The following is a 21,580-nucleotide window of genomic DNA, read 5'->3' as shown; positions in this document are numbered from 1 at the left end:
TTTGTACTACGGCTTGTTTAAAATGACCATGAATCATATAATTTACTATAGTAAATCTGTTTAGGAATGGCAGTTGTTATAATTGTTATCTATATAATCTTTATTTATAAATAAATACATTTATAAAAATACTACGATTGTGTGTTGTCTCAGTAAAAAATAATACGTGAGAAATAATATTGTGTAATTTCAGTTAAAATAAATTTTATTTGAAAAATCCTAATTTCCATACGTTAATGATAAGTAGCGTTTCGACTAGGTCTAATTATACTTACAGCGTTACATAACCCTTATCTCTAAGCTTAAGTTTATTTGATTGGAACCAACTGGTTTCAGACTTCAGGCAGGTTCTCAACAGTTGAACTATAGCAGGGAGTGAAGCGATGACCTATCAAATCTCGGCTTATTTCTCCCGCGCGTTCGGACGCGGCATAGCGGGTCAGCGGCAGTCTCACACCGTACTCGTTCACACAACACGCTATAATGGCCGTTTACATCACATCAAAGCCATAAAGTGACAAAAAAATATATAATATAAAAGGCGCGAAGAATATTACAAAATGGTCGATGAAAATTAATACTGAAAATGATATAGTTATTACAATATTGTATTTGTGTTATAATTTTCATAAAACATAATAAATTGAAATGGCAAGAAATTTGTGTGATTTTTGCGTATTTTTAAAAAGACGCGTCTATTTGGTGAGTAAAAAATAATTATCAAATATATTTTATACATAAATAGGTTCATAATTATTTTTTATCGAAAGTTTTTGCTAAGCAAAACTTTAAAGTAATATTTAAAAAATCGAAAAAGAGTTTTTTATTATTTGTATCTATAATTATGTACATAAAATAACTAATTTAATAAATAAATGAAATTTAAATTGATTCAAAATAAGGATTAAATTTAATATAGGTACATAATTATTGTTTTACCTTACTGGAACTGTTCCGTTTTTCGAACTTTATACGTCTTGATGACTCGATATTTTTTTAAAGGCTATAAATGACAAGTACAAGTAGGCCTGATATTTTGAATTAAGCATGAAATAATTTCGCGTGCAGTCTTTGCATAATGCAATTCCAAGTAGTACTGGATGATGTCATCTTTAGAACTTCGGAGTTAAAACAAAAGCTATGTACATTACATACCTTATGTTAATTTTGAAACGCAGGTTTTAAATAGAGAGGCAATGTATAGTGAATTATTTAAAGATTCCTATTATTAAATTTAATGGCGAGTTCGAGTTGCTTGTAATCGTTATCCTGTTTCAGTTTTGTTGCATTATTTTTGGAATATAATAAGGAGAAGAACTTTACGTATATATTTGTATGTAATATTTGTAAATAATTGTAATATTTAAATGCTTTTAATATTTTGTTTAAATTAAATAATAATAATAAAAGTTAGTTTAAATTCTAACATAAAAATTATCGTTACTATACAAATAAAACAGCCACCGAATTTGAAATCGTGAAATAAATTAAATATTTTAACCTCCGTGATTAAAGTTTTAAGTATTTTGTGTAGGTAAAAATGAACCAATCAATTTTTTGCATAAGTTGCATTCTTTATGAGTTTCTTAAGTAAAAGTTATTTTTTTCGTTGGTAATGCTCGGCAAAAATACATAATTTAGCATAATTTAGTTTATTCAGTACCTATCTGCAAAATTTGTATTAAGTGTTAAGTAGCTAATCAAAGCAAATTGCGTCTTTATTGCAACACTTCAGTGTTGAAACTACAATTATTTATAATTCTAGAAAGTCATTCATTAAAAACACCATTAACGACATAAAAAATTGTGAATTTTTTACGAGAGCCCTAAATTTATCAGAAAAAATTGTAACTACATATTCAATGGCACATAGCGCGCTTCAAGGTGTTGGATATTTGTTTTACGTAAGCTATATAAATATGTGTATAGCCACTGTCAGATTCTAGTTGTATAATTAATTAGCGAGATTGTCTTAACTGATAACATATATCTACCTGCCTAGATATGTTTCTCCGAACTAAAGGCTATGTCGTATTTTATTTTATATTAATTTGTTTACTGGGAGATAAAATGATAATAGCAATTTAGTTTACTTGGTGGTAGGGTGTTGTACAAGCCCGCTTGGTTAGGTACCACCCACTCATCAGATTTTCTACCGCCAAACCGCAGTAGTCAGTATGGTTGTGTTCCGGTTTGAAGGGTGAGTGTGCCAGTGTAACTACAGGCACAAGGGACATAATATCTTAGTTGCCAAGGTTGGTGGCGAATTGGCAATGAAATGAATGGTTAATATTTCTTACAGCGCCATTGTCTATGGGAGATGGTGACCACTTACATCATCAGGTGGCGCATTTGCTCGTCCGCTAACCTATATCATACAAAAACCTACACTCAATTTGAATATCATAAAATATTACGTAAGAAATTGACCAAGACGGCGCGACAGCTGCGTCTATACTTTTCTTTTAAGAATTAGGGATACCCCAACCTTTTATATGTTAGTCCTTTATTATTATTTAAAAACAGTTATGTTAATTGTGACACCTAATAACACTTATAGTATTTTTTTATTAGGTTACTATTTTCTTTTAAATTATTTCTACTAATTATTTAATTTTTCAAATTCAGTCTCTATTACCATTAATAAAATTATTAAGAGTAAATGCATACCAAATAAAAATATCAAACAATCAAGCTTTGCCAATTAGTTGTATTCAACTTAGCTTACGAGGTAGTGTAGTTACGAGTAGTGTAGTTCCAAAATAATATTATAATGCAAAATTAAATCGCGAGATATTTTAAGTAAGTAGTACTGTTGTTGCAGTTGAATGTTAAGATTTTGATAGATAATTATAATTCTGACCAACCAGGCATTGTGTAATAATAACTAATTAACTATTATATATAATAATAAATAATTAACTACTATTGATTAATTTTTTGGTATACTATAAGACGTTACACACACGTCATGACGTTTTGTTTTATCGTGTATGAACCAGGCATTAGGTTAGCATATCAGCATCGGTGTAGTTCCTGAATAACATATTTCAAAGAGAGAATAAAACTAAAATCTTTCAAAAAATGCGACTAGTTGATAACCTTAATTATTATTAATATTATAAAAATATAAGTAGGTACAGATATCTACTTATTATAATTTGATGCGTCTTCCTAGAAGCACTAAAGTTACTATGATTTATAATGATGGAGGATCACCATAACCCGTTGTCAAACGGGTCTATTTATTTAACTTCTAAATCATGATAGATAAGTAGGGCGACAGACCCAATTATTGGCACGTTAAGACACTGTGTAATAGATTCAAACAGGTTTTACACGTAGTAAACTAAACATACCTATATCCTGAATTATTGTCATTCGATAGATAGACTAATACGAGTATACTGTACAGACTTAGTAACAGGATAAGTTAAATACGATGCGAGTGAATAATTTATAAATGCTTCGAAAACTTTAATTATATATTATTTGCCAAAAAAGTTATGACACAGGGTAGAAATAAAATGTTTTGTACAGTATTTAACATAAATGTATAAAAGAGAATTACAAATACAAAAAAAAATACTATTAACTGCTCAATATTATATATTAAAAAAAACAAATACTACGTCAATAAAAACTAATTTGAACTTTATTTCGTGGAAAAATTAGGCGATTTTAGCATACTCTACTAAGTAGACTAAACAATTACTTTTATCTGTACTCGCTGAATTTAGATACTAAATGTATCGAGTTATCTGTCTACACGGCTTAAAGTCTTAAAACTTTAAATTTTGTCTAGGATCCTTTAACTTTGAATGAAGGTGTATATGCTCCGTTTTTTTTTTCAAATTATTTGTTTAGTAGTTCTTTGAGATAAGATTTCCGTTTATAATTTACTATACCTTTCAAACCATATTTGTCAATTTCTTATAACAAGATCTTTCATTGAATATAGCATGTGCTCTCGAAAGTATATGCTTTTTAATATATTTCGTTGATATATTTTTTGGGAACAGTTTCGTGTCCTCTTTAATCTATTAGGCAAAGGCAAAATAGCGTAGTGCCTTTTTCTGCTCTGTTTGTCAACTAGTTTTCTTTTTTTGTGTGATATTTATTGAAATTATAAAAAATATGGAAATAAATATAAAATGTTAAAATATATGTTTTATTGAATTTGAATGCTATCTTGTAAATTGCAGTTTAAAATAATAATCAGTTGAAAATCATAAGCCAAAATTAGCATGTTTAAAAAAACCGTTATTGTAACAAAACCTTTGCTATTTAAAACATAATCTATAAAATTTAAATCAACCTATAAATTAATGCCTATTAAAAGTAATTAAAAAAATATATTTCTTTTCTATTTGTATGTTTTCAATTTTTATAAGGTTTTTATTTTTCTTGTATAGGACATTACTCAAATTAAAAATATAATAAACAATGACATAAGTTACAAGTATTATGTGTAAATGTGAATAAAAAAGAAACAAAATTATAAAAAAAAAAAACTATTAATATTTAGCACAGACTCAATAAAAAATCGGCCACTGTCTTTAAATATTTTCAACGACAGATTATATAATAAATATATTTTTCCTGTTATCTTGATTTTTTCCTGTTATATTGTTATTTAATAATTTGTTAATATAAAGAGGAAAAAATATCATAATTTCGCCTCCCGCTTTGAATTTTATATGTCTTAAAAAATACCTAATTATTATTTTCCTGTACACTAATTAGTATTATTATAAAATAATAAATTATAAAACTGACATAGGATTAAAATCAACCGCATATTTATTTATTAAATAGAAATTTAGACTGCCTCTTTTTTTGAGGAGCTTTGGAATATTATTATATCCCACACTATATTCTTATAGTTGAAACACAACGTAATGCAACAAGTAACGTAATGGGGTCGAAATTATGATTATATAATCAATTAAAATGTATTTTTTTATACTTAACTTCGAAGTTCTTAATCATAAAGTATACATTTTCAAGGTATGTTTTTTTATGGCATAGGTTGACCATATGAGCCACCTGATGATAAGTGGTGACCACCGCCCATAGATAATGGCGCTGTAAGAAATATTAACAATACCTTACATCGCTTTCTCTTGTGCCTGTAGTTACACTGGCTTGCTCACCCTTAAAACCAGAACACAGCAATACTGAGTACTGTTGTTTGATTTAATATCTGATGAGTGTGTGGTACCTACCCAGACGGGCTTGCACAAAGCCCTACCACCAAGTATGTATGTTTGTAAGTAGTATATTGAATGAAATGTAAATTAATATCAAAAGATTTGCAAGTGTGAGAGCTGGTTCGAAATCATAGTTTCCTGAAATACATCTCGTGCTCGACTTTTACCACACTTCTTAATATACCATACCTTTTCATAGAATAATATGTATATTTGTGACCGCTATAGGAAAAAAAAAATATGTTACAATTATATAATGAATAAATAATAATTAAAAAAATCCTATAATCGGTAATAGTTACATGCAGCAATATGTATATATTTTTTAGACTTTTTTAAGTACATACAGTTAACATAAAGATACATTTTTACTTCTTTAAGTATATTTGGGGCTGAACGTTAGAATTTCTAGGTTAAATTTGAAGGCAACGAATCTGTATGGATAGTTGAGTGAAACGTCTTCCGTGCAAAAAGTATAGATATTTTCATTTTAAACTGCTATGTGTTACTAAAGTTATTATTTATAAAAAAAAAATATTTAAAAAATATCGTTTATTCCTGTATCACGCACTAGAACCCCATTAAAAAAAAAGTATAATTAGCAACGATTAAACGTATAATAGTATTACGTAGCAGTATTAGTTGCGTAGCATTTCTGGAAGTTAAACGTAAAGACTACACTCACGGATGCTGTCATGTGCTCATCGGATGCAAATGAGATTCCGATAACGCGTTCGACATCTATTAATTAATGCGGGACCACACTCCAGGCTCGCTGTGATCGGCTCCATTCAGATGTTCAATGGAGGTGGGCTGTCAAAGGCGTTGTATAGACTGTCGTTACGCACAAGTTTTGAATAGAGTCTGCTCTGAAGTGGCATGCTGTGCCAGTTTAAACTTCCGACGCATGTCGTGTCGTTTGCTAGGACTTATGTCCGTTTTAAGGCTACAACTCTCAATGGAAACTGTTCTCTCTGTGAGGATGAACTAACAACTATTTATGTGTACAGGTATGTGCATTCATAAGGATACGCTCAGAATGTTAAGTAAACTTTAATCATATATTTGTAAACTTATTTAGTAAACCATATATTACCGTTTGCAAAACGTAGGACGTAGTTACTCTTATATTGTTCTGATTAAATTAATGAATTATTTTTGATAATTGTATGTTAAAAACACGTTATAATTATTGTAAAATTAAAAGATTTTTGGCTATCACGAATATCTCACGAATTATTGCAATAACATATATCAAGGTCCTGCCTGTGTAGATATTTATATATACCAATAGTCACGGCGATTGGTTGTACATTATCGAGGTTGAAGTGATGCAGAGTTAAAATCATCTCCATGAAAAAAAGGAGTGCCAATATTTACGGTAACTGATCACGCGGTGTCGAAGTCTATTACAGATATACGTATATCTATTTTGTACATAACTAGTTCCCCAACCCTGCCTCACGCGGGTAACAACTTCTAGATTGCAGAACAAACATAAAAAGAAAAACCCTCGTTTTTTTTCGGCAATTAACGGATTTTAATCCAGTTTATTGATGAAGACAGCATTAAAATCCATTATGTAGTTTGAAAGATCTAAGCGTACAGATGGCAGGAAGCGACTTATGTTTTTTTAATATGTAGAGATTTAATTTTCATTGTAATTTGAAGTAATGTATAATGTTCTCCTATTGGTTTTCAAGTAAATAATGGCCTATGTAGATCAACGTCAGCCTAATCTATTAAGATATAGAGTTATTCGCAAACGCCCACACCGCGAAAGATTAGACGGAAGACTGGCAATCGTTTTATTTTAAGAAGTTTGCTATAAACACTTTCAATTTTCAGTTCAAAGAGTTTTAAGTATTTTTATACAGCTATAAATCACAAAAAAAGTAATTGTAAAAATAATTGGTCTGCCTCGCTTCTACATCGATAAATAAGACCTATTACTCGATAAACTACTATATAGATTATAAAATCGCGTTTAGTTAGTATTTATTGTTGAGCATCAATATAATTTAATTGTATCTAATTAACATACAGACCATACACATCTATTTATTTTAATAATACAGACTGGATTGGTGAAAAAGAGTTTAGTAGAAAACTATTAAGTTCCTTGACGAATCGACAACCTTATTCTGTTATTTGGTTCAAAATCTGTGAAATATTTTTATTTATTTAATTAATATTTTTACGAAGGCCAGATTTATTTAATTTTTAATGTTATATACGAGTAACTCCAACATTTGTTTCTTCTTTACTATTAAATTAATCAAACATTAATACCAAATATGAACTGTTTGGAAATAGAAAATACTTCTAGTTATGATAAAGTTTCTTATATTCACCGTGTATATCTTAACTTACAGTATAATTATAGACTTAAAGCGCCTAAAGCAATACTAAATCGTATATAATGAAATGTCAATATCAGATAATAGGAATTTAATTAATGTCCCATTGAGAAACAATAGCACGATCGTTATGGATACTAAAATTGTACTTATATGTAGTAAGCGCATGTGTCAATATGATAGTATTATAACAATGTTGGGATGTCCTGTAATTTGGAATGTATTAAAGTTTGCGATGCATGTAAATATACTAAGTAATTAAACAGTGTTTGTGGATTTCATTGGGCGGTAAGGTAATGTGACTCACAAGTTAAACATTTTCACGTACAATGTCCCATTAGCAGGCTTGTGTGAGCTAAAAATATAATTAGTTATAGTTGACGTATTTACAAAGTCAGATGAACGGTTGAGCGAGTGAAGGATCAACCTATTTAAACATTATTAAACTAGAATGCTATTACAAAATAATTTCATTGAAAATTTGTCATGGTTGGTATATAATACGGTAAAATAAAAAATATATCTGTATAAAACCGTAGGAAACTAAATGAAACTAAATTGAACAATAATAAAATTAATACAGGCAATTGCAAAAGATAATGGAGTTAATATTAAGAAAATTAAAAGTTTGTATGAAAAACATAAATTAATTAATTCGTTACTTACTTAATTAGTTCAACTTAAATAGTTCAATAACTGCATTATTGTTTTATAAGGTTGGACCCCACATTAGGTGACCTATATCATGGTGCCCGTAAAAGTTCTAATAAAAGATGTAAATAAAATACTAACAAGGATCTCTAGAATAAACGATAACATCTTTATATAGGTATGTTATCACCCGCTTATAATATTTACAATAGGTGAAACTTAAGAGCTGTCAGGAGGAAATTATTAATTTTTAAAAAAGTCAAGCAGTTTTCAATGTAGCCGAAATGGCTCATGAATCCGAGTTTGAAGCCCAAGCATTAATTTGTGTTTATGATTCACCTCGTGTTCGAAGAAAAAAAACATCGAGAGAAACCTTTATGTCACTAATTTCAACTATATTCTGCCACATGTGTATTTACTAACCGCACTAGGGCAGCGTGAAATTAGCTCTAAACCTTTTCCTAAAAGGGACAGGACCAGGAGGACTAACTCCAACTGTGGGACATTACGTTTACACACAGTTTCAATGTTGTCGAGTACCTTTCTGTCGATATTTCATTTCCTAAAACTTATGAATTTTGTCACCTACACACACATGTATCCTCTAACGCGCATAAAACACACACCCAAACATATATTATTTTAAAAGAAAATATGCTCGTGGCACGTGAAAGTCTTTTCGAGGTCATATTTCAACAATTTCCGACTAAAAAGTTAAAAATAAAGTATACATTGAAGTCTTTTCTCTTTTGAATTCCACTAGGCTATTCTATTAATAAAAAAATATTAATTTTATAATTTCTATTGTTTCAGATATCTTGGATCTCATTAGTTCTATATTTTTTTTACAAATCATTTATATTATATTTACACGGTCACCAATTTTTTTATTTAAGGCGGATGTTGGGGGTGAGTTTTTGCAACATATATTTTATAATTTAAACACCTGGTTTTAATGTAAAAGTGTTCGTTATGCTTATATCTTGTATATTATTTAACAATACTGCTATAATTTTATTAATTAATAATTAACTAAATACTATTAACTAAATTAACTATCTTGTCATATTCTTCGACATTGTCAACTTCTATAAATTTCAAGAATTAATCGTGATGACTCACTAAAAACAATAAGTCTAGATTATATACAAAAATGGTACAAAAGGTAGGTCAAACCAAAGTAATACTAGTCAGTCAATATATTATCAATGATGATAGAGCTGTGGAGAATATTTGTATTTTATTTCCCAAAATGTTTAACTACGATTTGGATTATTTTATAACACTATTCTATACAATTATGTAACATTTGTATGTGTAATTTTGTGTGGATATCTATGTTATAGAGTTTTAATGTATTGCACTACCCTTAACGAGATTTTAACCTTAAGGTTGTCTATAAGATATCACTATCAAGCGGTAAGTCCATGTCTCTTTAAGTACCCTAGTGTACTTACTTTATACGCGAGGTACCCAAAAAAAGAGTTCTATCAATCTATTAAAACCTGTTATATATTTTCTTGCAGTTAGGATTATGCGTGTCTCGTGGCACGGCGTCAGTCCTCAACATTTGTTGTGCTCTAGTCCTGCTGCCTCTGTGCAAAAAACTAAACCTACTACTTTACCGAGTCCTATCTAAACTCTGGCCTGGACTATTCTTCTTTTGGCTAGAGAGTGCAAAGAGCTTCCATATGACAGTGGCTGTTACTCTTGTAACTTTTGGTGGTAAGTGTTACTATTAAAATGTTTATATTAAGATTTCATTTAATATGCGCTATGTACTATTAAATTGAGCTATGGTTAGGATTTGTTCATTTTATTTTCGTTAGATGGCCCTGCGTCTTATTTTATTGTACGAAATATAAAATCTCAGAAGACGTCAATAACGTGCAATTTACCCGCAACCTTTAACAAATGGAATCTCTTTGGAACACCTGTCTGGTAATAGGCTTCTGCCTAATTTGAGGACACTTTCGATTTTTCGTGCTAAATTGTAAAAATTAACAGAAATTCGTTACAAAGTACCCCCTAAGTCGCTTATGCATCTAAACGCCTCTCGTGCACCATTATGTTCTCCAGACAAAGGCTAATGACTGCCACGACACCATTTTAACTTTTAGACTTAAACTCTTAGTGCGTTAAGATCAACGCACGAAGACTTTGCATTTAAACAGCTTTGTAAAAATAACGTTCTGAGAATTTCAAAAATCCTTTTTTGCTCTTTTACGAACAAAGAAACGGACTTCTTAAGGCAAGTGTTGATCTTTAGATACTGGATGTATAGCTTTTATACTCCGGCTCTTCACAAGACCTTTAATTTTCAAGTGAAGATGTAACGCGCTAGATAAAGTCACACAACAAGCTTACAATATGATATTAACATTTCTTTAAAGGAATGCAATATACAAATATTACTCAACAACTTATAAATAAATTATTATTCATTAATATCATTAGTGACTCTCGCCTAGTTGACAATTTATTACATGTTTAATGTGTAGTTTTATATAGATATTTTTCTATATTTTTTTTAGTGTGACAAGGTGCAGTTGAAATATCTGAATTACTGCGATCGATGTTTATGGGTTTGCACGTTTGCGTGTTTGTAGCATATAAAATACTATGAAATTTCAACGGGTATAAATCTAGTTAGTTTACTTGAAAATACCAAATTTAACTAGAAACAAAGATTTCAGTCAAAAGAAGAACTCATTAACATGTAGACTTAAATTGAGTAAAAGACAAATCGAATATATACAGCAATCCATCAACACTCTTTACAAACAACTTATAATTACATTTCAGTCAGATCAGTCAGAAGCATGTGAAATTCTTTGTACATATCTCTTATATGTACAAATCACTAGGTTTCAAATGTCACGTGATAATTAGGGAAGCATAATTATGGTTTCGCTTAAGTTTAGTATTTCTTTCAGTAATACATTCCGTATCGCATTTCGTGAACTTATGGAATTTTTCGCGTAATTACGACGAACAATGGCCGGAGATCAACTTGGCTAGATACAGGAACGAGGTAAGTTTTTCCAAACTAACAAAACTATTGATATCGAGATAATCATGGCTCCTTCATATTATTCTTTTAATGAATTTTGAAAAAAAAAAAATAGATTTATTTATTTATCAATTTATCGGTTATTATCGCGAATTGATATACTATTAGGACATTTCAAAAATTGACAAAATATTGGCAGTTCTCACACTATTAAAATCATAGCATCCATTGTGATCAGATATTATACAAAAAGTATGCTAAGCACCTATTTCAATATTTATCAAGTCTCTGTTGACAAAATCGCAGACTGATCTCATATCTGAAATGGCATAGGGTTGCGAAATTAATGCGAGCGACAAGTCAAGGGTACGCGCAAACACTCGCCCCGTCTAGTGTTCCAGGTGTTTGAAACATACATTGTCAGGAAAAACGACCCCTGGCTAGCTCTGGCTTCGTTCAACAAAGGAAAAACTTATTGCGTTTCTGCCAAATATTTGCTAAAATCTGTACCATTTGTTTTTTGTGTCAAAAACGTTTGAGTATTTTAACACATCTTTCATATATATCCTATTACAGGTTTTCCTAAAATATATACATATATATATATACGTAATATATTTTACAATTCGTTATAAATTTAATTAATTCAATTATTGCTGAACGTTATGACATTTAATTTATCCTGAAATTAATATTACCTAAATGATTTCATGATGCTACTATAAAGCATGCGCTTGATCATAATAGCCATTAAATAGGGCATAATAATAATAATAATAGCATGAATACATTAATAATTAACGGATTCAGTAGTGCCTGTATTTCGTGCATTGCTATTAAAGCATTGCACGCCCATTATAATTTATTTAACATACTGCAGCTGCACCACGATGATAAGCTGTAAATATGAGCAGTTTACGTATAGTTTGTGTTATTTATGGGTTTGCGTTATTATCCATTGAAATATTATTTTCAGCTTTTGTAAATACTAACATTATTTCAATTTAAGTCTGAAAAATCGTCAAAACCGATCGTGCTTCCATAAACAGTGCATTTCATTCGAATAAGTCGAAGTTAAAGCGCATTTCACTTAACATTGTAAGTCAATCGTAGACTTTCCGATTTGCAAGCATCGCTCAAAAGTAATCAATGCTAAAAAGAGTTCTAATGAATGTGCAACTATGCAACAGCTAAAACTCGAGACGTGCGCGTACTTGTGACCCACTGTACTCCAAGGGTCTATGACGCGACGGTATCCGCAGACTCTTTTATTTCATTAATGAAGCAGAGACTTAACCGTTGAATGCCTTTCATATGCGCAACGTAAATGTGTAAAACTTTATTTTAATAAATTGTGGGGCGCATCGTCATTATGACGCTCGCGTGCCTTCCTTTTATTATAAATGTATCATTAACCAGCTTTAAAAATATATAACAATAACTACATTGTAACTGACAATAGGAAGGCACAAGACTATTTAAGTATGAAGTTTTTGTTTTAAATAGTAATTTTCCCATTTGCAGTATTCATAATTACAATTCGTTCTGTTATCCGTTCCCGCTGCGCCATATCTTTTCAGACCATACGATCCACTACGATTTTTGGATGGTGAAATTTACAGATGTATTTGTTAACTTAGTCTAAACTATTAACGTAACTTAAAGGAATAACAACAGATTGTGCCGAAAAGTACTCTATTTAAAAGAGAGCTGTACTCTATTTAAGACTCCCTTTGTGATATTTTGTAATGTATACAACAATGTTATGTATATTCACAGCAGCATTGATCACTTTTATAGAATAAGTATCAATGTACATATGTTCGCGAAACATTTGTAAGGGATAAGCTTATAACGCCAAGTTTCCGACTCCGCAAAGTCAATAAATCCTTCTCGGAGCAAAGTATTCTTTTCTACAATACAATTCCACAGATATTTTTTAACTTTTTTGATTCATAAATTCAAATTTATAATTATAATATTTGGATTTTGATAATATTTAGATATTTTAAAACTATGTTTGTTAAATTATATATTTTATTTTCTCTAAAGCCGATTGGCCGAGATGGCCCAGTGGTTAGAACGCGTGCATCTTAACCGATGATTTCGGGTTCAAACCCAGACAGGCACCACTGAATTTTCATGTGCTTAATTTGTGTTTATAATTCATCTCGTGCTCGGCGGTGAAGGAAAACATCGTGAGGAAACCTGCATGTGTCTAATTTCAACGAAATTCTGCCACATGTGTATTCCACCAACCCGCATTGGAGCAGCGTGGTGGAATATGCTCCATACCTTCTCCTCAACGGGAGAGGAGGCCTTAGCCCAGCAGTGGGAAATTTACAGGCTGATTATGTATTATATATTATCTTTTAAATATTATTAGCTATTTTTACGGATATGATTCTATCAAGTAACTGATTTGACTTGATAGAATCACATTCGTAATTTATTATTTAATTAATCTGGTTTATATATGTTAATTAATAAAAAAAAATCTTAATATATCTATTTAATTAAAATTTGTAAAAATGTTATACTCCTGAATATAATATATGAACATTTTTATTCATTGAGTACTTGGCAAACACATGTCATGCAGAAACGTATATATGTAGATCGTAGGCATATTTTGTTATAGTTATAATGATAACAATCTAGCTTTCTTCGAATTTGTGACGTAATATTTCAGAGTCCCTTCCTCCTACTAATAAGCATAGCAGGCGTGACTGGTGTATCCATGTTGCTCATCGTACTCAGCATGGGTATGACGTCTACCAGAATCGTGCGACGGAGAGTGTATAATGCTTTCTGGTATACTCATCAGCTTTATCTACCGTTTATGTTATTGCTGATGATTCATCCGTTGAGGTAAGTTTTACTTATACTACGCTAAACATCTGATAAAATATCTATGTTAATAAGGTCTGGATGCTGCTTAACACACGGAGACGTCATGATTATTAAATATGCTCTTCCTTCTGACGATTAACCACCTAGCTGGACTGGAGCAGTGTGGTGTGATAAACAGACTACAAAACCTTCTCCTCAATAGGAGACTAGGCTTTTGTCTAGCAGATATTTGCAGGGTGTTAAATTTTTACATTTCTTTGTTACAACTCTAACTTTTTACTAATAAATGACGTAGAGAAGTCAAGATAGGCTACCAATTTCAATCTTATCGGTTTAGTTCTTGCCTCTGCTTTAACAGATCACCTTGTTTATTTCAGCGGGGTTTTAAAAGAAGAAATTTTGGATAAAAATAAAAATGTTGCTAATGACATAAATGGATGGACAAATGGCTCATTACCAGATACTCCAAAATTTGCTGCGGTTCAGTCGACGGTAAGTTATTTAATTAAAATGACTACATTTCTTTCAAGTATTCGTCAATTATACCAAAATATTTATTTCGTTCCATTTGTGATTGAAATACTTAAACTTTAGAGGGGAATATTTATATATATTAAAAACGCCTACATTACTAACTTCACTAGTGACAGAAGGGCTTTTCCTTTATCGTCCAGTGATTCGGAATTGCGATTTAACGGGTAAACGCTGCCAGCATTCACGCGGTCATAATATCTACGCACTTTACTTAACTTTACGTTAGTTAATGTCATCTTGCAATCAGTCTAAGTTACCTTTGAAACATACTCAATGTTATATATGTATATTGTACATGTTCGGAAATTTCCAAATTGAGTTAAATGTAGCTTTCATCATGCAGAAGGCGAGCACTTAACTGCAATGTACTTAATTTAAGCTACGAGTACGCTGCCTGTTGTTTTAGATGGTCCACGTTTAACTTTTGGAATTCTGCGTTTAAGTGCCTGCATTTACCTAGTGTACGATTATAAACGATTGTTTTATAACTACGGCTTTTATTTAAATTGGTCTCGCTTGTGAATAATTGAAATTATTTATTTATTTATTTAATTTATTTATTTAATATTTGGGAAACAAACAGATATAAAATATAATCTGATTACATAATACAATTTAAATATCACATTATCCATATATTATAATTTAATAACTCCTCTTTATTTATATCGAACGATGTCTTGAATACCTTATATGGCTAAACGTATAACGTTCTTAATTTATCCAAAGACGAATATAATTACGATCAGTCCTTAGATTAGATTAGTCCTTATAGACTAACCACGACATTGCAAAGGTATATGTTATAGAGCTGTTACAAATGTAAGCGTGAATACGGTGTGTGTAAGGTGTATTCCTTACAATGATGGTGATCCAGGGAGACTGGAGCTTCGAAAGAAATTAATAATAATAATAATAACTCTTTATTGTACATACACGAGAAAAAAACAACTTACATTCAATAACACAATATTCAAAAAAAAAAGAAATGTACAACAGGCGGTCTTATCGCTTTAGAGCGATTTCTTCCAGACAACCAGCATGGAGGAGTTAATGTGAAAAAGCAGAAATTAGATGAAGGACTAATGCCTTTATATTGTGTCGACTTGCGGTATTGATTTCTTGACAGAAATACTCATTTAACTACATTTTTAGACGAACTTAATACCTAACCACTAATGAGGCAGTTTATTGTGGCAAAGCCTAATAATAAGTATGTGTCAACCATCGATTCAAATAACTTCAGCGTAACAAATTATTCTCTCTCATTGTCTCATAATGCGTGACGAATATGGTTACGCATAATATATTTGTTATAAATTATAGATTTTAAAGTCACACTATTGAGGGTCTCATTTAATAATTAATCATAGCTCTAAGAGCTATGTATATAGCCTTAGTTTCGACCCAATAATTTTATTGCCACCTGAAGCCATCTTTCTTTACAGAAAGTCGTTCTCTCATCTTCACTAATTTAGACATTTTCATGTAGAAGATTTTGGAAACCTTGTTCCAAATACTGTAAAAGTAGAAAAAAAACCGATAATCGAATATTTATTGATAATGCAAAAATAAATTACTTTTAGCAAACGTTTGGACCGCATGTTTATAGATATCGTTTAAGCGTAAACAGGCCAATTTCCGAGCGACGTCGAGTAGAACGCTAGTTTCTTATAAATTATAATTCCCATCAGCTGGCTATGAGTATTTGAATAATGAATCAAATTGAATTGTGTCAAGCATTTATAAAAGAGTTTATGGTCCGTCTCGGCGCGCCTCTCGTATGTTCAAAGCTGATGAGCACGTGACCTTCGTTTACAATTACTTACACCCAATATGTATTATATTTTACATATCAATGGCTATTCATTGATAATGCTATGAGTGAATACAGTTTAGAAGTTTCATTTTAATGTAATGCTACGCTACTAATATTTAATGTTACGTATAAAGCTTAAATACTCCCGACATGTGAGAATATTCATATGAAAACATTACTCAGATCGGCTTTCCATTGGTGTATAAAAAGTTTCAATATATACAATTTTTTATATATTTTTCATATAGTTATGGTATACATATATTATTTGGTTCTTGAATTGTTAAGGGAGTTGGGAATTTCAATTATGTTTTGTCTATGAATAATTCGTAAAAATAAATGATAATTTAAAAGCCGAATTGTTGCCTCGGGGGCCAATTTCAAGTACTTGGAAACTAGCGCAGGAGTTATATGCGCAAACATCCTCATATATGTAGGAGATAGAAATCCAAGACGACTGAAAAGCAATGCGGCCCACTTACTGAATCTGAGCTAATATCGGACAATTTTTTGATTGCAAACTAGACTACTTTCATTTGCCCGACGACTCAGGATTTGAATAGCAACTTACGAGATCGTTAACAATATTTTTACTAACTTAATGTTAATGTTAAGCTAATTCCTCTCCCGTATTTCATTGTAAGCCATAAAATATCATTTTTCACTTTACGAGTAGTTCACATGAAATGGGATATATTAAAAAAGTAAAAAGTAGAAATTTGAGGCTTACAATACGTTGAGGCTCAAAGTAGTAAATACTTTGAGCCTTACATTATATACGTGGCAGTCATCGTTAATCGGGAGAAACCTCTTAGTAAGGTTAATTATTATAAAGGGAATTAATATAAATCGTAAGTTTGAAAGATAATACAGACGTTGAATTTAAATAGACAATGTTAGCTTAAATATTGAAATCTAAGCATGTAAAGTTTATATTTATATTGTATGATATCTTATTGCAATATCGAATCGAGTATAGTGAATTTATAATTGATACCGCACCTTGGGAATGAAACGATCGCCTCCTGGCTATTTCTATTCATTTTCAATTGTGTAAATAATAAAATTGACAAAAAAAGACCCGCTGAGTTTCTTTCGCCGGTTCTTCTCAGGTCAGGGTGTTTTCTTTTCTGAACCGGTGGTAGTGTTTCATTTGGCTATCAATAAGTAAGTGTGATGCTTCTATATTGAATAAAGGAATTTCAGTTTGAGTTTGAGTACATACCGAAAAACTTAGAACCTTGAACTATAACGTATAATTCAATTTTTTTGCCATATTATTCATAGTCAATGTGTTAACAATATCTTAATACAACGATTGTACCTAATATTTCTAGACGTGGCAGTGGATGGCGATACCTTTAACCTGTTTCTTTTTGGACATGCTTTGGAGAATATTTTCAAGAAATCTCGCACGAGTTCGAATATTAAACGTAAGTCGTTCTTGTTACACGTTAAAAAAAACTTATTGATTTAAAATTGTACCATTTATTACTTTATGATATTTATAATGCTTGTGTATTTGTCCTCCTTGCGTTACTCAATCCATGCATTCGATCGTGATAAAAGCTTAGTAAGCCAGCGGAGTACGTCTGTGAAATTTCGAAAAATCAACCAAACGTAGTTCTTCTGATTATTTTCCTTTAATATATACGTTTTTATGTCAATCTTTCTTCTAACAACGACCTTATTTATACCTGTGCATAAAATAAACAAACATGTGATACGCAGAAGAGGTCACGTATTAACTAGTTTTCGAATAAAGTAACTTTAACTAAAAGCTCCTCATATACGTAACAATGTTTCAATAACGAGGTAAATGAAATCGACCAGCGGCACACTGTTCGATCAAGTCCATTAACCGATTAAACTTACATAATTCGCTTTGGTAGCGTCAACAGCATAATTATTATTTTATTTTATTTTTTATCTTTAATACTATTCCGTTGTTAGTATGACAATATATAATTGTGATCACATTAAACTAGCGACCCGCCCCGGCTTCGCACAGATGCGGATATACAACGTTAATAATAACTTTTTGAGATTAGACAATACAAACCGCTATGTCTCTGCATTTTAAATCTGTAATATCTTCGAAAATATAAATTTGAATTGTATGCTGTACAGGGCCGTATTCATGTATATTAAATGCACAATGTATTTAAGGTACTTAATTGGATAAGGATTACCGCTGTATTGCTTAAAACCACTTCGTAAATAAGCCATTGTTTCTCGTAAAAAGTAAAGGATATAAAATGATTATTCTGGATTATCCCTAAGAGATAGACATATACCATTGCGGATTGCATCTATCTCGTAGGGTTCAGCCAGCGTTTGCAATGTAAGAAATGTTCACATCACATTAGAAATCTCTTAAATTAACAGTGTTTCTCGGCTATATTATACATATAAACCTCCCCCTTGTATCACTCCATCTATTTGAAAAAACCGCATTAAAATCCGTTGCGTAATTTTTAAGATTTAAGCATACACAGGGACAAACAGAGTATGCTAAGTAATGATATAATAATTCTGAATAAGCCCGTGAAGTCGTTTGCGTGAAATTAGTACTCTATATAGGTAGTTTTAAGTATTAAAAATTAAAAAATAATAATACAGGTAACTCATATGCCCGGACGCACGATAAGTTTGTCTCTAAGCTGTCCTCATGATGACTTCGTTTGTCGGATGGGTCAGTACGTGTTGATGCAGTGCTCCGAGCTCTCCGTGATGGAGTGGCATCCTTTCACTGTGGTTGAGGTGAGTAGGTGTTATTCGGATGTAGTTTTTTTTGTATTTGCTTTTAAATAGTTTTTGTTTGTTACACATGACAAAAATGGATTGACTTATTTGTATAGTGGTTAGTGTATCAGGCTGCAGATTCCGATGTCCTGGGTTCAATCCCCGGGTCGTGCCAATAAAAAATATTGGGTTTTTCTGTCGAGTACACTTGCGTGCCAAGGAAAACATGTTATGCTGTCATGAGCTGAACTTACCCCTGCCGAGTAGAATTTGCGCTCCTATCGATTGTGTTTTCAGACAAACTTCTGCACTATAATATTTCTGCCCAATCAGCTAGTCTCCATCAAGTAAGGCCACTGATGCCGATAGGACACTTTCGTCAGCAAAAAAATGTTTAAAAATTCCAGGTTCCTAAGGAAACCCAAAGGAAATTTGTTATATGGATAAAGGCCAAAGGGGATTGGACGAAAGGTTTGGAGAAGTTGCTGAAAGAGAGAGGACCAAATAATTTGAAGTAAGATTGACATATTTGATATTATTTATAGACAGTTTTGATAGTAATCTAAATGTTCCTAAATTTTCTACCAGCATTCTCGTAGATGGACCATTTTCAAGTCCCATGCAAGGAATAACCAGATGTGATATTGCAATATGTGTAGCGGCTGGAGTTGGAATAACGCCCTTTGTATCAATTTTAAGAGATATGTTAATGTGAGTATGGCAACGTCTTCGAAATTCAAATCATACAAATAAATTGAAAACTTAGAAATTGATCGCCCAGAGAAATAAAATCCTGCGAATATTCTATACGATGTCACCAATCTTAAAGCATTTTTTTAAAATTCGTTTAAGTATACTTGAGAACTGTCTCAACCAAAAAGGTTCTCATACGTTTTATTTCACGTAAATAAATGTTTAAATTAATTACTTTTAAATATATTTTTGTTTTTGAGTACACTATTATGGTCTGAAACCTAGGACGAAAAAATATCAATCTATAAAAAAACAACAATCGTTTCAGAAACCCAAGGAATCGATTACCGGGTCGAATTCATCTAATCTGGATAATAAGACACGAAAATGAGCTTACTTGGGTTGCTGGTTTGGCCACAGAAGCAATATTGCAATTAAGAAATGCTAATCGACCAGATAGACTTCATCTCGAACTTTATGTGACTAATTCAAAAGAAAACAATCCTCAAAGCGATTTAAATAAAGAACAAAATGCCATAACACATATGGTCGTACTTAATGAAAAGGGTGGTCTGACGCACTTGATAGGCGACGATGAGAGGAAAACATTACTGACTCCAAATAAGAAGAGGAATGATTGTGTTTTCGAAGAAAATATAAAAAATCATGTTGATGATAAATTAGATTTTAATATAGCGAAGAAATATCCGTTGATCGGTTGTAGAGTGAGGAGAGGCAGACCGCATTGGGACCAAGTGTTTGGATATTGGGCGCATTTGTATCCAGAGTAAGTTGAAATATACAAAGAAATATTACTAAAGACTAAAGAAACGTCATACATAAAAATTGTGATAGAAGTAAATGTTGTAAATGGTCTTCGATTGATGGAGACAACATTTTGAATAATAAGGGTCACCTTTGAATTCTTCCTGCAAATAATATTACACAAAAAAAAACATACTAGAAACGCAGTAACATTTTTTTTTAACTTGATTGCTTTTTGATGGTTACCACCATTACCTATAGATATTGGATCTATAAAAGATATTGATCATCATCTTCATCGCCCATGTGCAACCAACCTTGAGATCTAAGATGTTATGTCCTTATCTGTAGTTACACTGACTCACATCCTTCAAAACGGAACAAAATAATATTAGTATTACTGTTTGATGGTACAAGATGAGTTGGGTGGGTGGTACCCAGGCGGGCTCGCCTACCACCTAGTGTTCGATAATTTAATTGGTTTTTTTTTTTCTTGAATTTCAGACATCACCTAAATCTATATTGTTGTGGACCAAAGAAACTAGTTAAGTTACTACGAAGCAAATGTAAATATACTTCAAGATTTACAAATACAAAACTTACGTTCATTCACGAGGCCTTCTCCTGAAATGCTATGTTAATATTTATTGATGGACTGGTATTAAATATAAATATGACAAATATGTTTTATTTTACGTGATTTATGAATGAGTGATGCTTGCTATAAGATGATTATAATAAGAATTAATTAATTCGATTTTAAATAGAGTCAGCCCTTTCTAAACCTACCCATTTTAGAAAGGGCAGTTGGCAGACGTATCTGTGAAACGGTGACCTTGTTCTCCATTGAAAATGAATAAGAAGTATCTGACACTAAGTAATCCTACTTAATATATACCAGCTGCCAACATTCACTATGTACGTGTGTTTGTAT

The 21,580-nt window shown here is 31.3% G+C and overlaps 1 protein-coding gene across 1 annotated transcript; it reads left to right on the top strand.

The window, feature by feature from the left end:
• The first annotated feature begins 423 nt into the window (after positions 1 to 423).
• On the top strand, positions 424 to 21,319 carry LOC113404748 (NADPH oxidase 4-like). The gene is made up of 12 exons (XM_026645742.2): positions 424 to 702; positions 9,038 to 9,133; positions 9,751 to 9,949; positions 11,161 to 11,258; positions 13,930 to 14,108; positions 14,468 to 14,582; positions 17,781 to 17,876; positions 19,066 to 19,206; positions 19,596 to 19,702; positions 19,777 to 19,899; positions 20,210 to 20,668; positions 21,151 to 21,319. Exons 1-12 carry the CDS (start codon positions 649 to 651, stop codon positions 21,272 to 21,274), a joined length of 1,791 nt encoding a protein of 596 aa, XP_026501527.1. The 5' UTR covers positions 424 to 648; the 3' UTR covers positions 21,275 to 21,319.
• The last annotated feature ends 261 nt before the right edge of the window (positions 21,320 to 21,580 follow it).

This window comes from Vanessa tameamea, chromosome 8 (assembly GCF_037043105.1).
Source record: "Vanessa tameamea isolate UH-Manoa-2023 chromosome 8, ilVanTame1 primary haplotype, whole genome shotgun sequence".
NCBI lineage: Eukaryota > Metazoa > Arthropoda > Insecta > Lepidoptera > Nymphalidae > Vanessa > Vanessa tameamea.
Note: the sequence above shows the minus strand (reverse complement) of the source record. Positions and strands in the feature narration are given on the sequence as shown.

Excerpts from the sequence above, each read along its gene's own strand:
- LOC113404748 (XM_026645742.2), top strand. The coding sequence starts at position 649 with ATGGCAAGAAATTTGTGTGATTTTTGCGTATTTTTAAAAAGACGCGTC. Across the intron at positions 703-9,037 it reads TAAAAAGACGCGTCTATTTG|ATATCTTGGATCTCATTAGT; the intron begins GTGAGTAAAAAA and ends CTATTGTTTCAG. Across the intron at positions 19,207-19,595 it reads ATCCTTTCACTGTGGTTGAG|GTTCCTAAGGAAACCCAAAG; the intron begins GTGAGTAGGTGT and ends TAAAAATTCCAG.